Source organism: Lithobates pipiens, unplaced genomic scaffold (genome assembly GCF_037356315.1).
Source record: "Lithobates pipiens isolate NorthernLeopardFrog02 unplaced genomic scaffold, aLitPip1_a1.2 Scaffold_18, whole genome shotgun sequence".
Classification (NCBI taxonomy): domain Eukaryota; kingdom Metazoa; phylum Chordata; class Amphibia; order Anura; family Ranidae; genus Lithobates; species Lithobates pipiens.
In genome coordinates, this window is record NW_027507758.1 from 43,295,471 (window position 1) to 43,323,431 (window position 27,961).

General features: G+C 47.0%; 1 protein-coding gene across 2 annotated transcripts; it reads left to right on the plus strand.

Moving 5' to 3' along the window:
* Positions 1-615: 615 nt before the first annotated feature.
* LOC143987100 (uncharacterized) lies at positions 616-27,961 on the plus strand. Of its 2 annotated transcripts, XM_077485628.1 has the most exons (6): positions 616-1,063; positions 1,148-1,260; positions 17,802-17,937; positions 20,235-20,312; positions 20,843-20,927; positions 27,839-27,961. In XM_077485628.1, coding segments are annotated over exons 2-6 (375 nt in total). In that variant the 5' UTR covers positions 616-1,063; positions 1,148-1,185; the 3' UTR covers positions 27,840-27,961. The 2 variants fall into 2 exon arrangements, with proteins under 2 accessions (XP_077341754.1, XP_077341753.1); XM_077485627.1 differs by having other exon boundaries at positions 621-1,260.

The following is a 27,961-nucleotide window of genomic DNA, read 5'->3' on the forward strand; positions in this document are numbered from 1 at the left end:
CCGCTGATGTAAACAGCTGGCCATGGTGGGGAAGGGCTCAAAATGAGGCCTGGAACACTGGTGGTACAGAGGCCAGGATGGATGACGTCACTGGCATGCAAAGCATTTCCTGAGCATGTGCACTGCCGATGACATTGCAGCCATGCTCCTTTTTCAAGCTGGATGATGGAACTACAAGGGGCAGCCTTATACAATGTGCACGGGGCACCTACTTGGAAGCTAAACACTCCAAACCTATCCCCCAAATCTGATGATCATTCACTGAATCTAAAAAACAAAATTGCCCCCAGCAAATTCAAATTTCCCATCACTTTAGCAGGGATCGGCGGAGAAACGAACTGTGTGTCTGCTTATATCCAACTGTCATCCGATTCACCAGACGGATGGGGAACAGATCCCATATCTGTCTATTTTTAGTGGATAGGATCGGTTTGGATGTTGGCGGGTATCAACAGACACATGTCCATTTATATGCACCACTCCATAGAGGGCACTGGAAAGATCCGCCTAAAAAAAAAAAAAAAAAAACTGATGGCGCTCCCGATTGGTCCTCCCCTGTGAAAGGAGCCTTACACTGCTAAATTACTGAATGCTGGAGAAGCCACTATCCATGGCCATAGCATCAGGGGTCACAATAGCAACCCCGTGGTGCCTCCCTGCAACACTGGGCAGGAGGGGTGGCATATACTAGTATCGATTACCTATATTTCCCCCCTGCAGCAGCTGCCTGCACTTTTTTTTTCTGCACTTTGGTATCTTCATCCAGGGCACTGACTGACTTTGCCTCGCTAAAAACGGGGGGTGGTGTTTGCCAAAATCATTCTTTGCCCCGGGTGAAAGAATGTCTTACATACATTATTTTATGTGTGTACAACAATTAAGCAATCCACCCATGTTTGCATATACTGTCTTATTATAATGCAAATAAATGATGTAAAAGGGACAGGATCAACTGGTTTTGACATCGATATTCTATTGGCTGCCTTTAATAATGTGTAAACAGTTCTAACTACAAATAGAGGATGTAAATCCAGTCTGGATGCGGCTTTCTTAGAACATTGGTGTCAGTGACTTCGTTCTCCAATTGTCCAAAACTCTTCTTCTGGTGCAGTTTGAACTAAGGCTTACAGATCTTGTCTCTTTACAGGCAACGGAACAACTGACTTTCCTGAATTCTTGACTATCATGGCAAGTCATTTGGAAAATACAGAGGAGGATACAAAGGAGGATATAAGGGAAACGTTCCGTAAATTGGACAAGGTAATGTCCTATCTGAGCTAGAAACATGCATGTAAATTCTATACAGTACTTATGAAGTGGTAGAGTAACTTTTCATACCTCTATTAGTGAGATTCAGACTTGGCTCAGCAATTAAATCTAATTGGGGCAGGCAAGGTTTGTTTCAGCTTGTACATGAGTCCTTAGGAACAAATAGTCCATGTTTTTCCTTCTATACTTTTTATGTTAGAAGAATGCCTAGTCATTGACTAAAGCTTTGCACAATGAACATGTGCCTCCATGTCAGACCAGATTCCATGTGTTAATGCAATGCTGTTAGAGGACAAGGTCATCTAGAGCAGTGGTTCTCAGCCTCAGTCCTCAAGTAACCCCAATAGGTCATGTTTTCCTTTATCTTGCACAGATGCTTTAAATTTAAAGTCAATGGCTTGATATTTTGGACAGCTATTTTATCTCGAAATTCACAAAATATGGCCCGTTGGGGGTACTTGAAGACTGAGGGTGAGAACCACTGACCTAGAACCCAGGGCAAACATACCAAAATGATGGCTTCCCCCAAGATGTATGAGCATTATGTGTCAGTAATCATCCCCCCCCCTCCAAAAAAATTAGCACTTATCTGCCTGCTTACCTTCTAAGCATAAATTCCCCCTCTGTCCAATACAAATCTGCCCCGTGCTGAAATACCCTCTGCCAACACAAATCTGTGCCCCCCTCCAAGCTCAAATCCTCTCACTCTCCAAATTCCCCCAGCACAAATCTCACCCAAAAAAAAATCACCCCTCCTAGCACAAAACTGCTCCCCTTCAAATATCTCCTTCAAGCACAGATCCCCCCCCCCCACTCTCAATTTTCCCCTTCCAGCACAAATTCCTCCACCAATCAACCCTCCTAGCACAACCCCCCTACCCTGAAATTTTAGCACTAATTCCCTCTCCCCTCTACCATATCACCACTTCTAGCACAAACCCCCTAATCCTCTTTCCTAGCACAAATCCCCCGAAATCACCATTCCTAACACATCCTACTAATTTTCCCTACTAGATCAATTCTTATTCCCTGCCACCCTCCAAATTCCGCCTCTCAACACAACCCCCCCCCCCCATCCCTTGTCCCGGCCCTTCTGTGAAGGGTACCTTTCAGCCATACCCAGTAGAGATTAAACCAAAAGTGATGTAATATTGTAGCTTAACCAGTTGCTGACCGGGCCATAGCCGAATGACGGCTACAGCACGGTCAGATAACTCTGGGAGGGCGTACTATGACGTCCTCCCAGAATCGCGCACCAGGTAATCTCTATGATCTTCAGGTCTCCCAGACCCGGTGTGTCATGGATCGGGGTAAAGGGCACATGATCACGCCGTCCAATGATGGTGTGATCACTTGTAAACAAACCAGAGCTTGTCCAGTTTTGCTCCTCCCCTCTCCTCACGGTGATCGGTACAGTGTGTGAGGAGAGGGAGAGAGCCGGGTGCAGCGGCACTGTGGGCTGGATGTCAAGTGCCCACAGCGATGATCTGTGCCCAGCCATGGATCATTCATCCATCATCCATGTCTCATCTATCTATCCATGCTCCATCCATGTCTCATCTATCCAACCATGCTCCATCCATGTCTCATCTATCCAACCATGCTCCATCCATGTCTTATCTATCCATCTATGCTCCATCCATGTCTCATCTATCCATCCATGCTCCATCCATGTCTCATCTATCCATCTATGCTCCATCCATGTCTCATCTATCCATCTATGCTCCATCCATGTCTTATCTATCCATCTATGCTCCATCCATGTCTCATCTATCCATCCATGCTCCATCCATGTCTCATCTATCCATCTATGCTCCATCCATGTCTCATCTATCCATCCATGCTCCATCCATGTCTCATCTATCCATCTATGCTCCATCCATGTCTCATCTATCCATCTATGCTCCATCCATGTCTCATCTATCCATCTATGCTCAATCCATGTCTCATCTTTCCAACCATGCTCCATCCATGCAGTGGCATATCCAGGGTATGGCACATATGGCAAGTGCCATGGGCGCCATATGAAATGGGCGCTGCTGAGTGGCTGGGCAGCAAGGTTTTGCCCTGCATAATTATGTTGCTTATATGTCAACTTGTGGCTGAATAGGACCTGCAACAGTGTAAACATCCAGGGATTGAAGAGCAAGCCAGCTGCATGTGCACTGTGCAGCTCCAATGAAAGACTTCACCTGTCACATCCAAGCTGTGATGTGGGGTATGGGCAGGACTGATACTCAGACCCGCCCCTCTGTCAATGTGACAGGTGAAGCCTCTGATTGGAGCTGCACAGTGCACATCCAGCTGGCTTGCTCACCAATCCCTGGATGGTCACACTGCTGCAGGTCCTATTCAGCCAGAAGGTGACATACATTGCTGGCTGGGACAAAGCTGTAAAGTGTCAGGATCAATGGTCTGTTCCCATCCTCAGCCTTGTGTAACCTGCACTCACACATCACAATTTTCACTGACTTCACTTACTCACTCTATAGGTAATGCATTCCTGAATCCTTCTACACTTTGTGTAATGCACACTTTCATCGTTTATGCAAAACCATTTGTAATGGAAGCTTTTTCTTTTTTTTTTATAGTGCCAGGGTTTGCATGTGTCCGTGAGACTCTATCTTGTGGCACAGCAATCAAAGCATATGTTAGAGTTACAAGCAAACCTGGGTTTTGTAAAGCCAGCCCCACCAAACCCCCCCCCCCCCCTCGTTGAGAGTTTGATCACGTACACTTTTGGCACAGTGCACGTAGCGTGCCATTGGATGCTTCCTCCCTCAACTGTCCCTCGTTCTAAAGTTCAAAAGTTGGGAGGTATGGTCTCTTCTGCCATAAAAGCCTGTTACGGGCAGCGATAGCCGTGGGCCGGTCATGCAACTGTTCCAAAGCCTGCAGGGCTTGATGGGGCAGCGCATGTGCAGTAACGTAGTGTCGCCACCCGGTGCCATTTTTAAATGGAAGGCACTCGTTTTCAGCGGTGCCGCATCGGTGCAATGGTGCAGAGAGGAGGCACAGGCCACAGGAGGCCCCAGTTTCAGTGTTTGCCACAGGCACCATTTTCACTACATATGCCTCTGCATCCATGCTCCATCCATGCTCCTCCGTGCACCATCCATGGCTCATCCATCCATCAATGCTCCATCCATTCTCCATGCATGCTCCATCCATGACTCATTCATCCATCCATGCTCCATCCAAAACTCATCCATCCATCTGTGCTCCATTCATGGCTCATCCATCCGTGCTCCATCTGTGCTCCATCCATGGCTCATCCATGCTTCATCCATGGCTCATCCATCCCCATTCATGGCTCATTCATGCTCACCCATCCCCATCCATGGCTCATTCATGATCATCCAGGCCACATCAGTGATTACTCATGCCACATCCATGCAACATCAGTGGTCATCCATGGCACATTAATGATCATCCGTGCCACATTGGTAGTCATCCATGCTACATCCATGCCACATCAGTGCTCACCCATGCCACATCAGTGCTCATCCTTGCCATATCAGTGTTCATCCATGCCACATCAGTGCTCATCCGTGCCACATCCATGCCACATCAGTTCTCATCCATGCCACATCAGTTCTCATCCATGCCAAATCCATGCCACATCTGTGCCACATCAGTGTTTATCCATGCCACGTTAGTTCTCATCCATGTCACCTCCATGCCACATCAGTTCTCATTTGTGCCACACCCATGCCACATCAGTGTTCATTTGTGCCACATCCATCCCACTACAGTGCCCATCAGTGCCACTACAGTGCCTCACAAAAGTGTAATAGGTAGTCAAATTAGATTTGAAATGTATGTCTCTAGAATACCTGAAGGTGCTCCCTGCACGTTGGGCCTTGTTATGTGGCCAGGCTGTGCAAAAGTGTGTGGTATCACCATACTCAGGAGGAGTAGCAGAATGTATTTTGGGGCGTCACGTTTGCTATGTACATGCTATGTTTTAGAAATATTTTATAAATGGACAACTTTGCGCTCGGGCCGCGCGCTCCACGGAGCTTCTGACATCACTTCCGGTTTCCCTCTGGCACAGGGAAACCAGAAGCAACCTCTTAACTCGAAGAACAAACCGCCCGACTATAGTTGCACTACGGACGGAATATGTTTGGCGTGATGGAATGCATCACAAAGCAGGTAAAAATCCTGAAAATTAAGTACCTTATCTGCAATCCTGTGATTGCATTGACGTGGCACTTCCCATAGTGCACTGTGTCCGGCGCCTGAACACAGTGCACTTAAAGGAATTTTTTTTCTATTTTTTTTTTAAGTTCCTTTTTTAATTTATTTTTTCCCTATGGACAGGCCGCCACTGCTTTGGACAGCAGCAGCATTGTTTATCTGGGGAGAGGAGAGTGTTAGATGCGCTAGCAAAATTAGATGGACTTAACTAACAAGGCTGAACACTAACACTTTTTAAGCAGCTAATGGCAATTGTATTGTTTCCAAAGATTTCACATACAGTAAATGAATAAAAGTTGACCATTGTAAGAATCTCTGTTGGTGTTAGATGGGATGTTTCGACCCTCTAACTGCCACTTTTGTTGGACAACTTGGTCTGAAGTTGAAAAATTGCCCTTACTGGTCAGATCAGCACTATAAAATAAAGGAAGACCTACAAAGAATCTAGTGGTTTTAGATTTAATATGGTTTAACCCCTTCCCGATCAGCCACCACAGTTGTACTGCGGCAGGTTGACTCTTCTGGGCAAAACGTTGTTACCTTACGTCAGTTTTCCTTTTGACCACTAGGTGACCGATGTGTGTGCCCGGCGGTCGTGATGACCGCTGGGCACCTGCAAACGCTACACACAGACACAGAACAGAGGTCTGTCAATGTAAACAGACAGATCTCCGTGCTGTCAGGTGTGAGGAGAGTGATCTGTTGTTCATACTAAGTATGTAGAACGATCGCTCTCCTCACTCAGGCAGTCCTATCCCCTCCAAATTTAAAATCACCCCCTAGGACACACAATAGACCCCTTGATCGCCCTCTACTGTTAACCCCTCCCCTGCCAATCACACATACACAGTGCATTTTTATAGCGCTGATCGCTGTATAAATGCCAATCATCCCAAAAATTTGCTAAAAGTGTCTGACCTGTCTATCATAATGTCACAGTCCCAATAAATTGCTGATCGCATCCATTACTAGTAAAAAAAATAAAAATAATAAAAATGGCATAAATCCTTCCCCTATTTTGTAGATGCTATAACTTTTACGCAAACCAATCAATATACACTTATTGCGATTTTTATTACCAAAAATATGTAGAAGAATACATATGGTGAGAAAATAATGGTGCAGCGCTAGTGACAATCGAAATGAATCGAATGAAAAAATGTGAGTGATCTATAGTGCATAGAAAAACGTAAACAACATCTAAATATATCAAGGTTGAAACATTTACATATCAAGTGGGAAAAATGACCAAAAGATAAAATTGTAAGACTACAATATTATAACAGTGCTCTCACAGTGATTAAACAAATAATTAAAGTGCTCATATAAATACAGTGAACCACTTATTACAGGTTAAATAAAAAATAGAAATGAAAATATAATGTAAAAGAAAAAAAAGTCAAAACAGTCCACTGAGTGATAAAAAGTGTTCGGTAGATGAAAATGTCTTATAACATATTATCTTGATGCCCCAAGTAATGATTTTCAAGCCACCGCTGAACGTGCATGAGAAAGGGAAGATGGAGCTCTGCCACCAATATCACTGAGGCTTACCGGAATGTGTAGATTCAATAGGACATACGCCCTGTGAATCATACAAGCTTGTCAGTGTTTCTACACCAAGGATTGAAGAACCCAAATGGATAAAAGCGTTGACATTATAGGATAAGAAATGATTCACAATCTTCTCACATGTGCCACAGGTCACCAGAAAAACATCATATGGATTCACACATAAATGGCTGCTGCCATGATATCTTCCTAACCTCCCAGGCAGTATTCCTGAGTCTGGCTTGGGGTGGAATTTCAGTACCATGAGCTGTAACCCCAAGCTGATACAGGGAAAGTTACTTACCTTGTCCCCTGGATCCTGCGATGTCTCCCCGCTGTGTGTGTGAGCTGTCTCCTCTCTTCGATTCACACAGTGCCAGGGTCCGCCGGGCTACATTCCCTGCGAACGTTGCGACGCATGGGGACGGAGAACTGCGCCAAATTCAAAAAAGTAAAAAACACAGTACACTGTAATCTTACAGATTACAGTACTGTATAAAAAATTTACACATCCCCTTTGTCCCTAGTGGTTTGTCCAGTGCTCTGCATGCACTCTTTTATTATAAATACTGTTTTTTCTGCCTGGAATTTGGAGATTGTCCATAGCAACCAAAAAGTATCTCTTTATGTCAAAAGTGGTTTTAGATCAGCTAGAAAACAGCGATAATAAATTTGAATCACTTGCAGGATTGAGCGATAATGATTTGTGGGGAAGTTCGTCAAAAACTAAATATAATGACAGTGACAATTCTGCAGCTGAGCAAATTTCAGTGTTTTTGATTTGATTACATTATTGAATAATTTTTATTATTATTATTTGTTATAATTATTTATAGTTATTTATTATATTATAATTTATGATTCATTTTTCAAACTTTATCATACCCAGGATGTCTACTAGACTCTGGTTTGGACAGATTTAAGTGAGTTATTTCTAAAGCCGCGTACACACGGGCGGACTGTCTGGCCAACTAAGTCCGTCAGACAATCCGACAGACAGTCCGTCCTACTTTTGAATGAACGGACTTGACCACACACGATGAACAGACAGTCCGTTGAAAGCTTGCGCGATGACGTGTACAGCACGTACGACGGGACTAGAAATACGACGTCCAATACACTGTAATGCAACCTTCGGCCGTGTAAATCCTTTCTGAGCATGTGCCATACTTAGTCCGTCCAACTTGCCTACTCACGAGCGGACTGTCCGCTGAAACCAAAGTTGGACGGACAATATTACGGAAATTCCGAAAGACTTAGTCCGCCAGACTGTCCGCTGAAAAAGTCCGCTGAAGCCCACACACGAGCGGACTGTCCGCTGAAACACGTTTCAGCGGACTAAGTTGGACAGACAGTCCGCCCGTGTGTACGCGGCCTTAGAATTGCAGGCCTACAATATAAAATGGCAAATTTCCATGCAAAATAATTGTACCGCTTTCAGCACCAAAAATCTGAAATAATCATACCGCCAGGGAGGTTAATGGCACTTTGCAGATTATCAGACAGTTGGTAGTAGTTTTCTCTGTGGCAGGACAGCAGCTCATTCTTGTTCGATCCACACCCAGCCTATTTAATGAGAAATTTGGGGGGAATAAACCCAGATCCTCATACTTTCCAGCCGCATAGGTGGTCCATGTACCGACACTGTTTGTTTGGGTACCACGTCACATGATCACGCAATTGTCAGTTAAAGCGGCACAGTGCCGTATCGCAAAAAACGGCCTGGTCATTGAGCAGCCAAATCTTCCGGGGCTGAAGTGGTTAAGAAATTGTGAAACATTGGCAGATATGTATCAAGCAAATTAAAACAATTAGTCACAAGTCAGGTTTGGGTCTCCTTTAGCAAAGTCTGAAAAGCTTACAGACCTGTGCTCTTGGGCAACCAAGTATGGCAGTTCTGAAAATGTTTGACTATTACTAAAAATAAGACAGATACAGTAAGGCCGTGACTTATGCAGATAACTGATAGCATAGCTCCCAACTGTCCCTGATTTTGGGGGACTGTCCCTTATTTGTAACAAAGTCCCTCTGTCCCTCTTTCCTCCTCATTTGTCCCTCATTTTGGTCTGATCTATATAGTTGTATATGAAATGTACTTTTTATCTTTCAAAAAGTGTTTCTCAGTGCTAAACCTTTCATTCAATTTCTAAATTGCTGCATTTGTAAATTTCAAAAGCTGGCATGAAGTAATAGTAGTGGTAAAAAAATGCACTTGTGGGTTCAACTAATAATTTTTTTGTAAAATTCTCCTTTAAGGGGGCATGGCAGGGTGTGTGTCCTATGACTATATAAAAAAAGGCCTTGTCATGAAAGCCCAGATAGCAAGGATAACTTGCCACAAATTTGTGGCAGTGTTAAATAGTACGTTTTGTTAACGTTCTGCATATCTTCTCTGGCAAGTTGTCCACTTGCAGAGCATGTAAAGTACAAGTTCTAGTTGACACGTTTCAAATTTATAGCAAATTTGCATGGCAAGTCTCTAGCAAGAGTGAAGTTGCAGTGGTGAGTCTACAGCAAGAGCCCTGCAAGTCTACAGCAAGAGCCCTGCAATTGTACAGCAAGAGCCCTGCAATTGTACAGCAAGAGCCCTGCAATTGTACGGCAAGAGCCCTGCAAGTCTACAGCAAGAGCCCTGCAAGTCTATAGCAAGAGTTATGCAAGTCTCAGTTTTTGGCAAGAAAAAAGAAGCAAGCAGTGCAAATCTATAATCCCGCAATCTGGTGATAGTGAACCCACTGCTATTAACCTAATCCCTTACTGTACATGTATGAAATACATTCAATCCAACAATCACACTGTATATAATTGTAGCGGCGACTCCTGAAGAGCACACGCTATGCGTTTTTCAAAGTTAAACTTTACCTAAACTACAGTTTGGTTTGGGTTTATTTGTCTAAATTTGACTTCTGTATCGGTCTGACTGGACTGTGGGATGTTCAGCCTGGCCACAGGGGGCACTGTCTCTTGTGGCAGGCGTGGAACTATGGTCTGATTAGGTGCTCTCTTTTGGAGCCAGGAAAGTGGGAGTGTCTCTCTCGCTGTGCCCTCTGGGAGAGGGTATTTAAGATGTGGACGTCACATGGTTCGGGGTTCCGGTCCAGTTTGATGCGCTGATTACTTGGTCCTGGTCCTCCTGACCAGCCCCCAGGAAGGCTATGGCTTGGGGTGCGGATCCACCCAACTTTGATGATTCGGGGCTGGCTAGCCCGAGGCAGGGAAACTAAAGGAGGATTCCGAGGTGGTTGGGTGCCGTCTCCGGTTCGGGAGAGACCCATTGTAGTTCAAGCATTCCAGGGGTGGACTCTTTAGAAGAACACCATGTACGGGTTGGTTTTCTTAACAAGGGCTGAAGTAACTGAGAGAATCCCATCTTGTGGATTTCGCCAAGCAGGCTGAAAGATCCAGGTATCCTACAAGTGTTCTACAGCTTAGTTTCCTTACGTGTTCTGCAACAACGTCTGTGACAAAGACTTTGTTCCTGAGTAAGCACCTTGTTGGCTGCTAGGCCTTGTGAGAGAGGGACTGTCCATCCTGAGTGTTTATCTAGTTGCCAATGGCTATTCTCTGGATGCAGTCAAAGTAAGCAAGTTCTTCAACGTTTTTGACTTTGACACTAAGAGTACCTGAACTTCCTTCTCAACCCCCTGATTCCAAGTTGAAAGACTGTTCAATTGACTGAGTTTTGCAAATAAAATCCATTCAAGTGGATCTGTTGTCAGTCTCGAGTTATTGGGCTATTTACCACGGGACATCCCCTAGACGTGCAACAAGGAGAACAGAGGGTAACGGTAAGCCCAAAAATAACCAGCAGCTCCTTCGGGTGTTAGTGCTACATGTGGGGGCCCATAGTCCGAGATTTACCGTTACCCCGCAAAGGAACTGTACACGTGGTAAAGCAAGGACAGAGGGTTGTGTTTTGAACTGCTCCATCAGCGCCATCTTTACTCGGACTTTCACTGAGGTGCGTGGGAGGAGCCCTTGCCGAAAAGCCCGCGAAGTTGCGCAACCCAAGCATCCCAGTGAGAGGAGTCTGAGTTGTTCTTTCCTGCGTGAGAGTGTGTTGCGGAAAGAGGAAAGACCAGTTGATATTTTTCTTGGAGTGTTGGAGAAAAAGTTCTTTGAGGATGTACCGTGCTCCAGGTGTGCAACCTGTGTCAGGACCCAGGATGCCTCTTGGAAGGGGTCCCACAGGAATACAGCTGCCTGGTACTGTGCTCACAGACACGGGCATTCACCTGCTGCCGCAGGGGTGGTTCATACTATACACCGCTGGAGATATAGAGGGCCTGGGCATGTTATGCGCAAAGTGCGACAACCTGGTCGCCAACCCTCGGCCATTCTCTAGATGCAAGAGGTGTGGAGAATACACGTCTAAAGTCAAGCAGCCCACCGAATTGCCTCAGGCCTACCACATGAACTGGGTCATGGGTATGACAACTGAGGAGGCGATCATCTACGCCCCAGCATCATCCGTTGGAGCCCCCCACCGTGAGTGTTGTCGCTGAGAAGTTCAGCTGCAAGGAAGGGAAACAACCCAGCGGTTCCAGTGGCCACAAAACCAGATCGTCTCTACGTCGTCCCGGGCTGAACATTTGATTCGCTTTTTATTTGCGCACTTTTATCCCTGTTTCACATATCGCATATTATTGTATTTTTTGTTTTTTTTAATTAGGGATAGTCATTTACAAAATTTTCAAAATTGACAATTTTGAAAAAAAAACAACAATGTTATTTACTTTTTACTATAATAAATATCCCCCCAAAAAATGTAAAAAAACAAATGTCTTCCTCAGTTTAGGCCAATATGTACTGTGCTACATATTTTTGGTAAAAAAAATCGTAGTGTATATTGATTGGTTTGCGCAAAAGTTATGGCCTCTACAAAATAAGGGATAGATTTTCTGGCATTTTTATTATTATTATTATTGTTTTTTTTTACTTGTAATGGCAGTGTGATTTTTAGTGGGACTGCTACAATGCGGCGGACAGATCAGACACTTTTTTGGGACCATTGACATTTATACAGAGATCGTAGCTAAAAATAGCCACTGATTACTGTATAAATGTCACTGGCAGGGAAGGGGTTAACACTAGGGGGATGATCAAGGGGTTAAGTGTTCCCTAGGGAGGTGTTTCTAACTGTATGGGGCTGGGCTGACTGGAGGAGAAGAGAGATCGCTGTTCCTAATCACTAGGAACAGCAGATCTCTCTCTACTCCCCTGACAGAACAGAGATTAGTTTGTTTGCACTGACAGATCCCTGTTCTGCCCGTCTCTGGAACAATCGCAGGTGGCTGATAGAAATTGAGTTCGCCGGACCCGCTTGTTGGCTCCCCCGCTAGCAAACGGGCACACGTGAAAGACAGTTCCTGTTTGGTTGCCTATATGGTAAATTTATATGCATAGAATTTGGCACCTGGGGCAGCAATAGGTTGTTCCAGATTTGTTAGCCAGGAATCCTGTACAGTAAGATGCGAGGTTTTATTTTCTTGTTGTTTTTTCCTTTTTTTCTGCACCTTACATAGTGTATATAGTTTGTGTAAATAAATTGCATATATATGTTCACTGAGTGATTTCAACTTATCCAGGCAGGGCCGTCTTTAATATTGATTGGACCCTGGGTAAGAATTTTCTTGGGCCCCCCTCATGCAATTTCACTCTCCACCTGCTCTGAGACATACAATAAATAGCAGCTAGGCTTAAAATAAGTTTACTGTATCAGAACAGGCAGCGATTGCGATTGGTTGTCATTGGTTACAGCATATCATTACTGCTTAATGCCTGGTTGCTAGAGGTTACAGTACATATTACGGTTCACTGATTAGTTGCTAGAGGTTACAACAAATGATTTCTGCTTGTTAATTGGTTTCTAGAGATTAATGTGCAGTAATACTGCTCACTAATTGGTTGCTAGAGGTTACAGCACATCATCTCCTCACTGCAGGGGAGCATGATATACATATGAATGCCACCTTTATTTACATATCAATGCCCGCGGCCGCAGCTATTTACTTAGTAATGCCACCGCTATTTACATATGAATGCCAGTTATTTACATGTAAACACAGGGTCTTCAGGTGAGTCATCTGTACACAACAATAGGGCAGAGCTGTGCAGCATTAGTAGCAGCACTTCACACTGAGATATCGAGACACAGCACAGGACTAAAACTTCAAGGGACAAGGGAATTTAAACTGGGATAGTTGGCAAGTATGAAGCAGCTGCTTTGGGCCCCACAACAATGGCAGGGCCCAGGGCAGCTGCCCCTTTTGCCCTGCCTTAAAGACGGCCCTCCGCATGCCCACAGATCGCCATGTATGCGCCCAACAATGACGATGATTTATGCAGTGGAGCCAACCTGCCGTAGCACAGCTGCGGCTGCTGGTCTTTAAGTAGTTAAAGAGAAACCTTACACACAGCAGGTAGCAATGATGATGAATTCAGCCACAGTGGGCATGGGCGTCCGCAGAACTTTTTCTAAGGGGGGGCATCATTTTAAGGCCACTCATGCTCCGTCCCTTTTCGACAATCTCATGAAAATCTTTCCACTGGTAATACATATGTGTTATATAATAGATAATTCATCTTCACTTTGTATTGGAAGTTACTCTGGTTGCTGTGTTCCATGCCCATATAGCCTAGAGAATGTACATCTTTTTACATTGCAATACATCTGTTGTGGCCATATTTTGATCTCATACTGTCACTGTATAGGCTGTTTTCATCAAGATAAAAATATGGCAAAAACAGATGTATTGCAATGTAAAAAGATGTACATTCTCTAGGAATGGTACGCAGCCACCTGAGTAACCTTGCGGACGCCCATGCTTTCAAAAACCAGCCCTGGAAAAAATTTCATAGCAGCCTCAGAGCATTATTATACCAGCCCAACAGCATAACGTCATTATTTTCTTGTTCATGAAAGGGAAAACCATACATTTTACCAGTTAATAGTGGTAAGTCATCAAGGGGGACCCAAGGAACTCAGAACGTGGGGGGGACCACCTTCTGCAGAAAGAATACTCGAAGGTAAGGGGGGAGGGTTACTAATATAAGGAGGAAACCCTTTATATCAGTGCCCCTTACATTATCGTATTCACTCCCCCCTTACATCAGTAACCCCCCCCCTCGACTGGCCTGGTGGTGCTTTCACTTTCCTCCTCTCAGGTGCACTGTGCAGTCAGTCGGCTCCAGCTTGGTGGCTTTGGTTTTATCCTATAGTCTCCTGTCCACAGTCCACACAAGTCTGACTTTTCCCATGACCCCCATCCCGGCGGTGCTCCCACTCTTGACTCCTCTCCAGACTCCCTCAGAGACTGCAGACATGCTACAGAAGATGGACAGAGACTGCAGACTTGATGCAAGAGCTCAATGCAGCCTCACTGTGCCCATCAAATGCAGCCTCACTGTGCCCACCAATGCAGCCTCACTGTGCCCACCAAATGTAGCCTCACTGTGCCCACCAAATGCAGCCCCACTGTGTCCACCAAATGCAGTCTCACTGTGCCCACCAAATGCAGCTTTACTGTGCCCATCATTGCAGCCCCTCCTGTGCCCCATGTCCCAGTCTGCAGTCCCTGTCTGTGGGAAAGTGTGTTGTTGATGCTTGGTACGGTACTTTGCATGCCAGCAGGATATCCATGATGGGCAGCAGCAGGCAGGGTCTGTTCTCGTTTTGGATGGGGACGGTGCTCCTTCCAGAGGATCTGTCTGCTGTGAGATGGAGTGGTCCCTGGCCACCTGCACCTTCAGCCATCCTCATTTTCCGGCCCCAGTCAGCCTGTCCTCTGGTCCTGGGGAAGTGGAGAGCACTGGGTGGGAGTTGGAGAGAAGGGGGAGCGTACTAGAGAGTAGAGAGTACTGGCGGGGTTGGAGAACACATGGGTGGGGGAAAAGAGCGAGGGGCAGTGGAGATCACAGGGGTGGGGAGCAAAGAGCGCTGGGGGGGGGACTTGAGAGCACTGGGGGGGCCAATAAGAACAGGGGTAGAGAGCACGGTAGGCTGAGAGCACTGGGGGGGCTAAGAGTGTGGGGCGGTGAAGAGCACTGGGGGGGGGGGGCAGAAAAACAGGGGTGGAGAGCACAGGGGCTGGAGAGTACTGGGGGGGGTATAAAGAGCAGGGGGGAGTGGAGAGCACCAGTGGGGGCCAGAAAGAACAGGGGTGGAAAGCACGGGGGACTGGAGAGCACTATGGGGGTGGAGAGCACTGGTAGGGTTGGAGAGCACATGGGTGGGGTCAAAATGCAGGGGTGGAGAGCACGGAGGGTAGAGAGCACTGGGGGGGGCTGGAGAGCACCAGGGAGCAGAAAGGACAGGGGTGGGGAGAATGGGGGGCTGGAGAGCACTGGGGTGGGGGCTGGAGAGTGATGGGGAGAGCTGAAGAGCACTGGGGGGGGGGAAGAATAGGGGGGTGAGAACGGGGGGAGCTCTGGAGGGAGTTGAGAGCACCGGGGGGAGAACGGGGGGAGAGCACTGGGGGGAGTGGAGAGCACAGGGGGGAGAGCACTGGGGGGGAGAACAGGGGGAGAGAGCACTGGGGGGGGAGAGAACTGGAGGGAGTGGAGAGCACTGGGGCGGGGGAAGAACAGGGGGAGAGCACTGGGGAGGAGAACGGTGGGAGAGCACGGAGGGGAGAGGACTGGGGGGAGAGAACTGTGGGGGGAACAGGGGCGAGAGCACTGGGGGGGGACAGGGGGGAGAGCACTGGGGGGGAACGGGAGAGAGCACTGGGATGGTGGCTAGAGAAGGATGGGGAGAGCTGGAGAGCAAGGGTGGGCAGGAGAGTGTGGTGCAGTGAAGAGCACTAGGGGAGCAGAAAAACTGGGGTGGAGAGCACTGGGGCTGGAGAGTACTGGGGGGTACAAAGAGCAGGGGGGACTGGAGAGCACCAGTGGGGGCCAGGAAGAACAGGGGTGGAAAAAAGTGAAAAAAATGTGGCGGCTACGACAGACACCTTGGGGATTCCAGGGGGGGGGGACTTGATCCCCCTTGCCCCCTGCTGCGGATGCCCATGACAGTGGGATAACTATTGCACAACCAGAACTTGCAGCAGACTTGCAGAATGTTTGTAAAGGAAGTTGATCTGGAGTCATGCAATGCAGATTTGCCGCTATTGTGCAACAAACATGTGAAGCCTGGCAAGTCTAGCAATAGCTTAGCAAGTCATTTTCAAACTTGCAGCACAATTACTTGCTATCTGGGAGGGGTAAAACTTTTCAAACTTTTCAGAGCTGAAGTGGTTATACAGGAACTGAACTTTAGAACCTTTGTCCAAAAAAGCAATAGACTAGTGATACGTATTGCCTATAAGCTCCTTTAGATCTGATCATTTTCCTCATTACTGACTTTCCATTCTGTAATACCGTGTACACGCAGTCGGACTTTCCGATGAAAAAATCCGTCTGATTTTTTCCGACGGATTTTGGCCCAAACTTGTCTTGCATACACACGGTTGCACAAAGTTGTCGGAAAATCAGATCGCTCTGAACGCGGTGATATAACACATGTATAACGGGACTATAAACGGGCCAGTACCCAATAGCATTCGTCTCATAATTTATTCTGAGCATGCGTGGCACCTTGTCGGTCGGAATTGGCTACACACAATTGGAATTTAAACGATCAGATTTTGTTGTTGGAAAATTTAAGATCCAGCTCTCAAACTTTGTGTGTCGGAAATTCAGACGGGAAAAGTCCGATGGAGCCCACACATGATCAGAATTTCCGACAACACGATCCGATCGCACATTTTCTGCCAGAAAGTCCAACCGTGTGTACAGGACATTAGCAGTTGTTTTTGAAGACAGGGCTCTGCTGTCTGAAACTTGCACTGCAGATTTTAAATACTAATATGCTTGAGTCTCCAGGTTTTTTCCTTGCTGCTATATGGAAGCACACTATGGACACACCAATATATCGACCGCAGAAAATTATCAGCCAAAAACAGGGTTATCGGCATTCTCCAGGTAGAAAAAAAATGTATGGTAAAGATAATGGCATGCTGCATCCTATTGACTTCAGTGCAAAATCACATCCCATTGACTTCAATTCAAAAACGCCCCCCTGGTGACGTCAACGCGAAATCTCAGCCCATTGACTTCAACGCAAAATTGCGTTCCATTGACTTCAAAGCAAAAACACGTCCCATTGACTTCAATGCAACATTGCATCCCTTTGACTTGAAACGCAAAAATGCCAGCCACAATAACAAAATCTAAAAAAAAAGTTTAAAAACTGTCCATTTCGGTTTTAGTTTTCGGTCAAGCGCATTCTGAATTTTCAGTTTTGGTTTTGGTCCAGAATTTTCATTTCGGTGCACCGCTTAAGCACACTATTACTGATGACTGTGGCTCATCTCCTTATTTTGTATACTTTAAACTCTCCTTACAGGGTTCTCAAGTTCACCTAGTATTTGAATTTGCTTTTTTTCAATATCTTATATTGTTGTGTAGATATTTATGCATTTAAAGTCCACTTAGGGGTATTGTCTCTTTTTTGTTGAATTTGCTTGTGGGATTACAGCATGAAATCTGCCTGTAGTATCTCTCTGTACCGATATTGGGACAAAGGGTTGTTATTCAAACACTTCTAAAGTCCAAACTTCCTACAGTGATTCTGAGTACAAATTTGCCCATAACAACCATTCTTCAGCCAACGTACAGAGAATCTACTGAAGACATGACATACAAACTGCTTCCCATGGGTGTATTGATACACAAGGCAGACTTCTATGTAATTCACTTTGTAAAGTCCTCTACAATCTTTAACTGTTTTCTAGGATGGCGATGGCTACTTAAGTGCTGATGAGCTTCATCTTATTATGGTAAACTATGGTTATAAAACAACAGATGAAGAGGCTGATGAAATTACCAGGGAAGCAGATATTGATGAAGATGGTAAAGTAAGTTACGAAGGTAGGTTGCTTCTTGATCAGTCTTTGTACTCTTTTTCTTATTGGGACATCGGGCCTCTTGTTGGCAGGGAAACTATTCCCATGCACACTTTGTGTGAGCACAGCCAGATGTATACCCTGTACAAGTCAATGGTCTGCTCTGTGTATTTCACATGTAACCATGCATTAGGGCCTCTGATGGTCCCTGGACAGTTTTTGTCTAGGACTGGCAGTTCTAGCTCCAGTTCCCAGTCCAGCTTGTACCTGGACAGAGAAGCACTCTGCTATGGCTGTATAGTTTCGCTACATTTGTACTCAGCAGTCTAATTGCCCGACTGAAGTGTCACTAAACCCACATCATAAAAAGCTATCAATAAATGGTGTGTTACATGCTGTCCATACTCAGTCACTATGAGATTCATTTTCTCTATTTGGCAAAAAACCTGGTTGATCCTGCTGCTCTATAGCTCCCCCTCCTGTCCATATCCCAAATTCAGCTAGAGATTTTTCAGCTGTGGAGGCAACTCTGCACATGCTCAGTTTTCATTGAGTTTCTATGCTGAGCATTTCCTCCCTATCACATCTGAGCAGCCCATGTGACTATAGAGTCACACATCTGGGTGTATACACAGTGGTAAATGACAGCCCAGTCCCTCCTGAAATCCACCTACACCATGCTATTGCCAAAAATAATAAAGTTTTGATTTCAACTATAGATTTGCATGACAATTTAAAACACGTTATTGAAATTATTTATTTATTTTTTACTCTGAATTCTGAAAGCTGTTTTTTTTTTATTTTGCACATGTGACCAGCAGCAGAGGACTAGATGCTCCTCCTGCTTATGTTTCCCTGCAGACAGGCTGGGAAAGAGCTGGATCATTTGGCAGCTATATATCAATTAGGAGAAAAGGTACTTAGTTTTTTTTTTTTTTTTATTTAAATAATTACAGTGCTATCATCCCCATACAGAAATAGAAGGCGCAATATCAATTAAACTGTGTGTGTTTAGTATCACTTTAAGTGCCTCTCTAGCTAATAGAATATAGGGAATATATAGAATCCAGGCAGTTCTCACCGGTCACTACTGCAGGATAGAACATAAATACCGATGTACTATGGCATACCTCCCAACTGTCCCTGATTTCAAGGGACTGTCCCTGATTTGGAGCAATATCCCTCATTCCTCCTCATTTTTCCCTCATTTTGGTCTGATCTATATAGATGTATATAAAATGCACTTTTTATCTATCAAAAAGTGTTTCCCAGTGCTAAATCTTTCATTTGATTTCTAAATTGCTGCATCTGTAAATTCCAAAAGCCAATATAAAGGAATAGTAGTGGTAAAAAAAACACTTGTGGGTTTAACCAATCTTAATTTTTGTTTGTATAATTCTCCTTTAAGGGGGTGTGGCAGGGGGTGTGTCCTATGCCTGTATACTTTTTCTGATAGGTGTCCCTCATTCCCATCTCAAAAAGTTGGGAGGTATGTTATGGTGTGGTTCCCTTCCCTCCATTCAAGTTCTGTAGCTTTTGACACATAGAGCACATGTGGCTACATATATTCTGGAGTAAAGTCTCAAAGTTTACATTGTCTAAGCACGCTCTGACCCCCCCTCCAGCAGTGATTGGCTACCCAGCTCAGTCTGCTAACCCCAGCAGTGACTTTGCAGAATATTGATCTCTAATGCAGCACAGAAGGGTAGGTATGGGGGGGGGGGGGGGGGTAGCAGGTCACGCTGAGCTGCTGGGGAGGCAACACAACTTAGTACTTTTGCTTTGAGATTGACAATTGTTTGTTCCACAATGTCCACAGCTACAAAGGTTAGTGGGGACTTGTTTTTTTAAAGCTCATGAATCACTTTTTGGGAATATATAAATGCTGGAATGTCCCTACCCTGGCCAAAGGGGCACTACCACAGATATTAAATCCAAAATCAATTAAACCCAATCTTTTAGATGTGGTAAGTGCATTTGTTTTCTTTTTTAGGCTTTTCCCCCTCTCTGTTTTCACTTGATGATCCAGCCAGTAATACATCACCTGTATTAGGGTGCCTACTCTCTGAATGAGGGAGCAACAGACACCTTTGGACAGCGGCGTTATTAATAATGGGGGGAGGGGAGTGTTAGATGCACTAGCAGATTTAGATGCACAAACAAACTAAAGCCAAACTCCAGCTCACACGTTTTTAAGCAGTTACAGTAACAATGTTTTCTTTTGGGATATAGGTTTTACGTAAATAAATAAAAGATGATCAGTGTAAGCACCCCTGTCAGTGTTAAATTGTTTATCTCAACACTTAACCATTGCATCTGCAGAAATGATTGGTCTGATGAAAAACCTACTTGAACAAAAGAAAAAAGAACAAGAAAACGAACGTACCACATCTGAAACAGGTAAGCAACAATATAATGCTTGATTTTGGGTTGAATACCGCTTTACTGCAAATTATAATTTAAATTAGTTGGTTAGAAGAGTTTGGATTTGCTGCTGTAATGGTGAGGATGATTTGCTCCACATTGGCTGCAGCTAGAAGTCAGCGAGGCCTTGTTCAAAAGCAAATTTTAGTTGCCCTGAATCACTGTCAGTTGATTTGGGCTTTTTGGGCTTTCTTTTTCTTTTTTACCCTGATGATCCAGCCAGTAACACACCTCGTGTATTAGGGTGCTTATTCTGTGGATGAGGGAGCAACAGACATCATTGGACAGTAGCACAGTTAATAATAGCGGGGGGGGGGGGGGGGGGGTGTTAGATGCACAGATTTAGAGATACAAACAAACTGAAAGCAAACTCCAGCTGTTATAGTAACATTTTTTTTTATTTTAAGATAAAGGTTTTTACACAAATAGATAAAGGCTGCTCATTGTAAGCACCCCTGTCAGTGTTAAATGATTTATCTCAACACTCTTAACCGTTATATATGCAGGTTTGATTGGTCTGGTGCAAAACCTACTTGGAGAAAAAATAGAAGAAGAAAAACCTGAAAACGAACCCACCACATCTAAAATATGGTAAGCTGCAATATAATGCTTGCTTTTGGGGTTAAGACTGCTTTGCTGCAAATTATAATTTATATTAGTTGGTGAGAAGAGTTTGGACTTACTGCTGTAATGGTGAGGATGATTTGCTCCACATTGGCTGCAGCTATAAGTCAGCGAGGCCTTGTTCAAAAGCAAATTTTAGTTGCCCTGAATCACTGTCAGGTCCCTACACACACTCCGATACTCCTATATATATTAAAATGTATTAAAACATGGATGGTGTCAGTAGAGTAGAGATTGGTGTCAGTAGTGAAGAGATCGGTGTCAGTAGAGCAGAGATTGGTGTCAGTAGTGCAGAGATTGGTGTCAGTAGTGCAGTGGACGCAGGGGCGGATCCAGAGTCTAGTCTCGGGAGGGGCACTGCTATAAAATATGTTTTTTTGGTGGCAATTTATATGGGAAATGGCTGGTATTTGCGCTTCAATCATTACGGCACCATGGTTGTTATGGTGTCAGGATGATTGAAGCGCATTATTTCTATTAATACATTGTAATATAAAATTAAATGGTTCATCTCACCATAATGCAGAATCAGTGGGAGCCCTGAGGATGTCACTTGCCATGTCGCCTGCCACCAAATGTGGATTGTCACTTGCCACGTCACCTGCCACACATTGCGGATTGTCACTTGCCACGTAGCCTGCCACACATTGCGGATTGTCACTTGCCAGGTCACCTGCCACACATTGCGGATTGTCACTTGCCACGTCACCTGCCACACATTGCGAATTGCCACGTAGCCTGCCACACATTGCGGATTGCCACTTGCAACGTAGCCTGCCACACATTGTGGATTGTCACTTGCCACGTCACCTGCCACACATTGCGGATTGTCACTTGCCACGTCGCCTGCCACCAGATGCGGATTGCCACGTAGCCTGCCACACATTGCGGATTGCCACTTGCCACGTCACCTGCCACACATTGTGGATTGTCACTTGCCACGTTGCCTGACACACATTGTGGATTGCCACTTGCCACGTCACCTGCCACACATTGGGGATTGTCACTTGCCACATCACCTGCCACACATTGCGGATTGTCACTTGCCACGTTGCCTGCCACACATTGCGGATTGCCACTTGCCACGTCACCTGCCACACATTGTGGATTGTCACTTGCCACGTTGCCTGCCACACATTGCGGATTGCCACTTGCCACGTAGCCTGCCACACATTGCGGATTGTCACTTGCCACATCACCTGCCACACATTGCGGATTGCCACTTGCCACGTAGCCTGCCACACATTGCGGATTGTCACTTGCCACGTCACCTGCCACACATTGCGGATTGTCACTTGCCACGTCACCTGCCACACATTGCGGATTGTCACTTGCCACGTTGCCTGCCACACATTGCGGATTGCCACTTGCCACGTAGCCTGCCACACATTGCGGATTGTCACTTGCCACGTCACCTGCCACACATTGCGGATTGCCACTTGCCACGTAGCCTGCCACACATTGCGGATTGTCACTTGCCACGTCACCTGCCACACATTGCGGATTGTCACTTGCCACGTCACCTGCCACACATTGCGGATTGTCACTTGCCATGTTGCCTGCCACACATTGCGGATTGTCACTTGCCACGTTGCCTGCCACACATTGCGGATTGCCACTTGCCACGTAGCCTGCCACACATTGCGGATTGTCACTTGCCACGTCACCTGCCACACATTGCGGATTGCCACTTGCCACGTAGCCTGCCACACATTGCGGATTGTCACTTGCCACGTCACCTGCCACACATTGCGGATTGTCGCTTGCCACGTCACCTGCCACACATTGCGGATTGCCACGTCACCTGCCACACATTGCGGATTGTCACTTGCTAGGTCACCTGCCACACATTGCGGATTGTCACTTGCCAGGTCACCTGCCACACATTGCGGATTGTCACTTGCCACGTCACCTGCCACACATTGCGAATTGCCACTTGCCACGTAGTCTGCCACACATTGTGGATTGCCACTTGCCACGTAGTCTGCCACACATTGCGGATTGCCACTTGCCACGTAGTCTGCCACACATTGTGGATTGCCACTTGCCACGTAGTCTGCCACACATTGCGGATTGTCACTTGCCACGTAGTCTGCCACACATTGTGGATTGCCACTTGCCACGTAGTCTGCCACACATTGCGGATTGCCACTTGCCACGTAGTCTGCCACACATTGTGGATTGCCACTTGCCACGTCACCTGCCACACATTGCGGATTGTCACTTGCCACGTCGCCTGCCACCAGATGCGGATTGCCACGTAGCCTGCCACACATTGCGGATTGCCACTTGCCACGTCACTTGCCACACATTGCGGATTGTCACTTGCCACGTTGCCTGACACACATTGTGGATTGCCACTTGCCACGTCACCTGCCACACATTGGGGATTGTCACTTGCCACGTCACCTGCCACACATTGCGGATTGTCACTTGCCACGTTGCCTGCCACACATTGCGGATTGCCACTTGCCACGTCACCTGCCACACATTGCGGATTGTCACTTGCCACGTTGCCTGCCACACATTGCGGATTGCCACTTGCCACGTAGCCTGCCACACATTGCGGATTGTCACTTGCCACGTCACCTGCCACACATTGCGGATTGCCACTTGCCACGTAGCCTGCCACACATTGCGGATTGTCACTGGCCACGTCACCTGCCACACATTGCGGATTGTCACTTGCCACGTCACCTGCCACACATTGCGGATTGTCACTTGCCACGTTGCCTGCCACACATTGCGGATTGCCACTTGCCACGTAGCCTGCCACACATTGCGGATTGTCACTTGCCACGTCACCTGCCACACATTGCGGATTGCCACTTGCCACGTAGCCTGCCACACATTGCGGATTGTCACTTGCCACGTCACCTGCCACACATTGCGGATTGTCACTTGCCACGTCACCTGCCACACATTGCGGATTGTCACTTGCCACGTTGCCTGCCACACATTGCGGATTGTCACTTGCCACGTTGCCTGCCACACATTGCGGATTGCCACTTGCCACGTAGCCTGCCACACATTGCGGATTGTCACTTGCCACGTCACCTGCCACACATTGCGGATTGCCACTTGCCACGTAGCCTGCCACACATTGCGGATTGTCACTTGCCACGTCACCTGCCACACATTGCGGATTGTCGCTTGCCACGTCACCTGCCACACATTGCGGATTGCCACGTCACCTGCCACACATTGTGGATTGTCACTTGCCAGGTCACCTGCCACACATTGCGGATTGTCACTTGCCAGGTCACCTGCCACACATTGCGGATTGTCACTTGCCACGTCACCTGCCACACATTGCGAATTGCCACTTGCCACGTAGTCTGCCACCAGATGCGGATTGCCACGTAGCCTGCCACACATTGCGGATTGCCACTTGCCACGTCACCTGCCACACATTGCGGATTGTCACTTGCCACGTTGCCTGACACACATTGTGGATTGCCACTTGCCACGTCACCTGCCACACATTGGGGATTGTCACTTGCCACGTCACCTGCCACACATTGCGGATTGTCACTTGCCACGTTGCCTGCCACACATTGCGGATTGCCACTTGCCACGTCACCTGCCACACATTGCGGATTGTCACTTGCCACGTTGCCTGCCACACATTGCGGATTGCCACTTGCCACGTAGCCTGCCACACATTGCGGATTGTCACTTGCCACGTCACCTGCCACACATTGCGGATTGCCACTTGCCACGTAGCCTGCCACACATTGCGGATTGTCACTTGCCACGTCACCTGCCACACATTGCGGATTGTCACTTGCCACGTCACCTGCCACACATTGCGGATTGTCACTTGCCACGTTGCCTGCCACACATTGCGGATTGCCACTTGCCACGTAGCCTGCCACACATTGCGGATTGTCACTTGCCACGTCACCTGCCACACATTGCGGATTGCCACTTGCCACGTAGCCTGCCACACATTGCGGATTGTCACTTGCCACGTCACCTGCCACACATTGCGGATTGTCACTTGCCACGTCACCTGCCACACATTGCGGATTGTCACTTGCCACGTTGCCTGCCACACATTGCGGATTGTCACTTGCCACGTTGCCTGCCACACATTGCGGATTGCCACTTGCCACGTAGCTTGCCACACATTGCGGATTGTCACTTGCCACGTCACCTGCCACACATTGCGGATTGCCACTTGCCACGTAGCCTGCCACACATTGCGGATTGTCACTTGCCACGTCACCTGCCACACATTGCGGATTGTCGCTTGCCACGTCACCTGCCACACATTGCGGATTGCCACGTCACCTGCCACACATTGTGGATTGTCACTTGCCAGGTCACCTGCCACACATTGCGGATTGTCACTTGCCAGGTCACCTGCCACACATTGCGGATTGTCACTTGCCACGTCACCTGCCACACATTGCGAATTGCCACTTGCCACGTAGTCTGCCACACATTGTGGATTGCCACTTGCCACGTAGTCTGCCACACATTGCGGATTGCCACTTGCCACGTAGTCTGCCACACATTGTGGATTGCCACTTGCCACGTAGTCTGCCACACATTGCGGATTGTCACTTGCCACGTAGTCTGCCACACATTGCGGATTGCCACTTGCCACGTAGTCTGCCACACATTGCGGATTGCCACTTGCCACGTAGTCTGCCACACATTGCGGATTGCCACTTGCCACGTAGTCTGCCACACATTGCGGATTGCCACTTGCCACGAAGCCTGCCACACATTGCGGATTGCCACTTGCCACGAAGCCTGCCACACATTGTGGATTGTCACCTACTGTGTCACTTTTCTGCTAAGGTGGTCCTTTTGTTGGGTCCCAGAGTGAAGATAGGCAGCAGAGAGATGATGTAATCTCTCTGCTGCACACAGCTTCCTACACAGTGAGGGCGGAACTGGAGGGATGCAGGGCAGTGAGAGATGATGTCATCTCCCTGCTCCCCTGCCTGCTGGCTTCCTGATTGGCCAGCAGCCCTCCTAAGCTGCCCAGCTGCCCCCCCCTCACCCATCCACTCAGCGAGGGTACCCGCGGAACCGGCCGCGATTGGACCCGCGGAACCGGCCCACTGGTACCCGCGGAACCGGCCGCGATTGGACCCGCGGAACCGACCCGCTGGTACCCGCGGAACCGGCCGCGATTGGACCCGCGGAACCGGCCCGCTGGTACCCGCGGAACCGGCCGCGATTGGACCCGCGGAACCGACCCGCGGGTACCCGCGGAACCGGCCGCGATTGGACCCGCGGAACCGGCCCGCGGGTACCCGCGGAACCGGCCGCGATTGGACCCGCGGAACCGGCTTTGCTGTCATCAGCTGCCGGTATTCTCGGAGGGGGCAATTGACCCGTTGCCCCCCCCCTGGATCCGCCCCTGAGTGGACGTGTCAGTAGAGCAGAGATTAGTGTCAATAGTGCAGTTAATGGTGTCAGTAGAGCAGAGATTGGTGTCAGCAGAGCAGTGGACATGTCAGTAGGACAGAGATCGGTGTCAGTAGTGCAGTGGACGCATCAGTAGGACAGAGATCGGTGTCAGTAGGACAGAGATCGGTGTCAGTAGAGCAGAGATTGGTGTCAGTAGTGCAGTGGACGCGTCAGTAGGACAGAGATCGGTGTCAGTAGAGCAGAGATTGGTGTCAGTAGTGCAGTGGACGTGTCAGTAGAGCAGAGATTGGTGTCAGTAGGACAGAGATTGGTGTCAGTAGAGCAGTAGATGGTGTCAGTAGCAGGGGGAATCTGCGCTGCACCGGGTGAATAGGGTGTACCCAGGTATAGCCGACACACCCCGTATGCACACCTATGTTTGCATGAAACTTTTCCTTAGAAGCATTAATTCTGGTGCAATTGTTAAACAAAAAAAAACTTGTCGCCAGCCTAAATGCCCACAATAAGATTTCAGAGATCCCTAATCAACCTGCCAAATTTATATTTAATAAATAAATCTTTAATTGAAATGCCTCCAATATAACCAGGTGAAGCTTAGAATGTTTTTGGCATTACACAAGCTTGAAAGGCTACTGTTATTGGATAATCTAGCTGCTGGTGGTGGGCTCTTTAATATTGGCTAGTGAAAGAACCACTATGGATAGCTGCTGGCACGTTACCTGTTGGTGGTGGGTTATTTAAATGATAACTCCACTTTTGTGGGGGAAAAAATCTAGCATATACAATTGTGACACAAACCATATTGTAATTTAAAACAGAAGTATGTTTTTTTTTTTTCCCCCATCATACTTACCTAGGTGGATGCTGCATCTGTCCCCCTGGCGCCTCTACACTGAGAACCCAGCGATCGAACACCGCCGATTCGCTCGGTTCTCACAGCTCCCAGAGCAGAGAGCTGTTGCCTGTCAATCAGCAGCTCTCCTCTCTGCTCCTCCACGCTCACTGAGCTGTGGAGGGGGCGGGGATCAGCCGTCTCCATGCCAGCCTGGAGGCCTTCTGTACACAGCTGGTGTATAGAAACTTCCCCAGAAATGTGGCTCACTAATTTACCCGAAAGTCTGCAGTAAGATACAAGTCAGATTTTAGGCATCCTTTGTAACAAAAATCTCATTGGGGAGATACTCCTAAAAGTGGAATCACTTCCAAAGTTATGCAGACCCTGCAACTTTCCTCATTAGAGCCCTGCAAGTGCATCAGCTGATCCATATTGAAAAAGTCACTCCCATAAAGAATCAGTATCCAAAAACATAGAAGAACAAACAGCTATTCTTTCAGAGGACAAGCAGGTAGGAATATGCAACAGATCTTATTCAAATCCTTGTGATATTCACTGGTCACCCAGAGGGGATTGTTTTATTTCTCAACAAATTGGAATTAATCTTTAACATTGGCTAGCCACTCACTACTGTTTTTTGTTTTTCTTGCAGAGTTTGTACAAATGATGACGGCAAAGTGAAGACTGTGCAGAATGTTTTAAGCTTCTTGTACAAAGATGTTTATTTGCCTTTCTTTGCTTGTAACCTAATAAATGTCCCCCCTTACTGATTGCA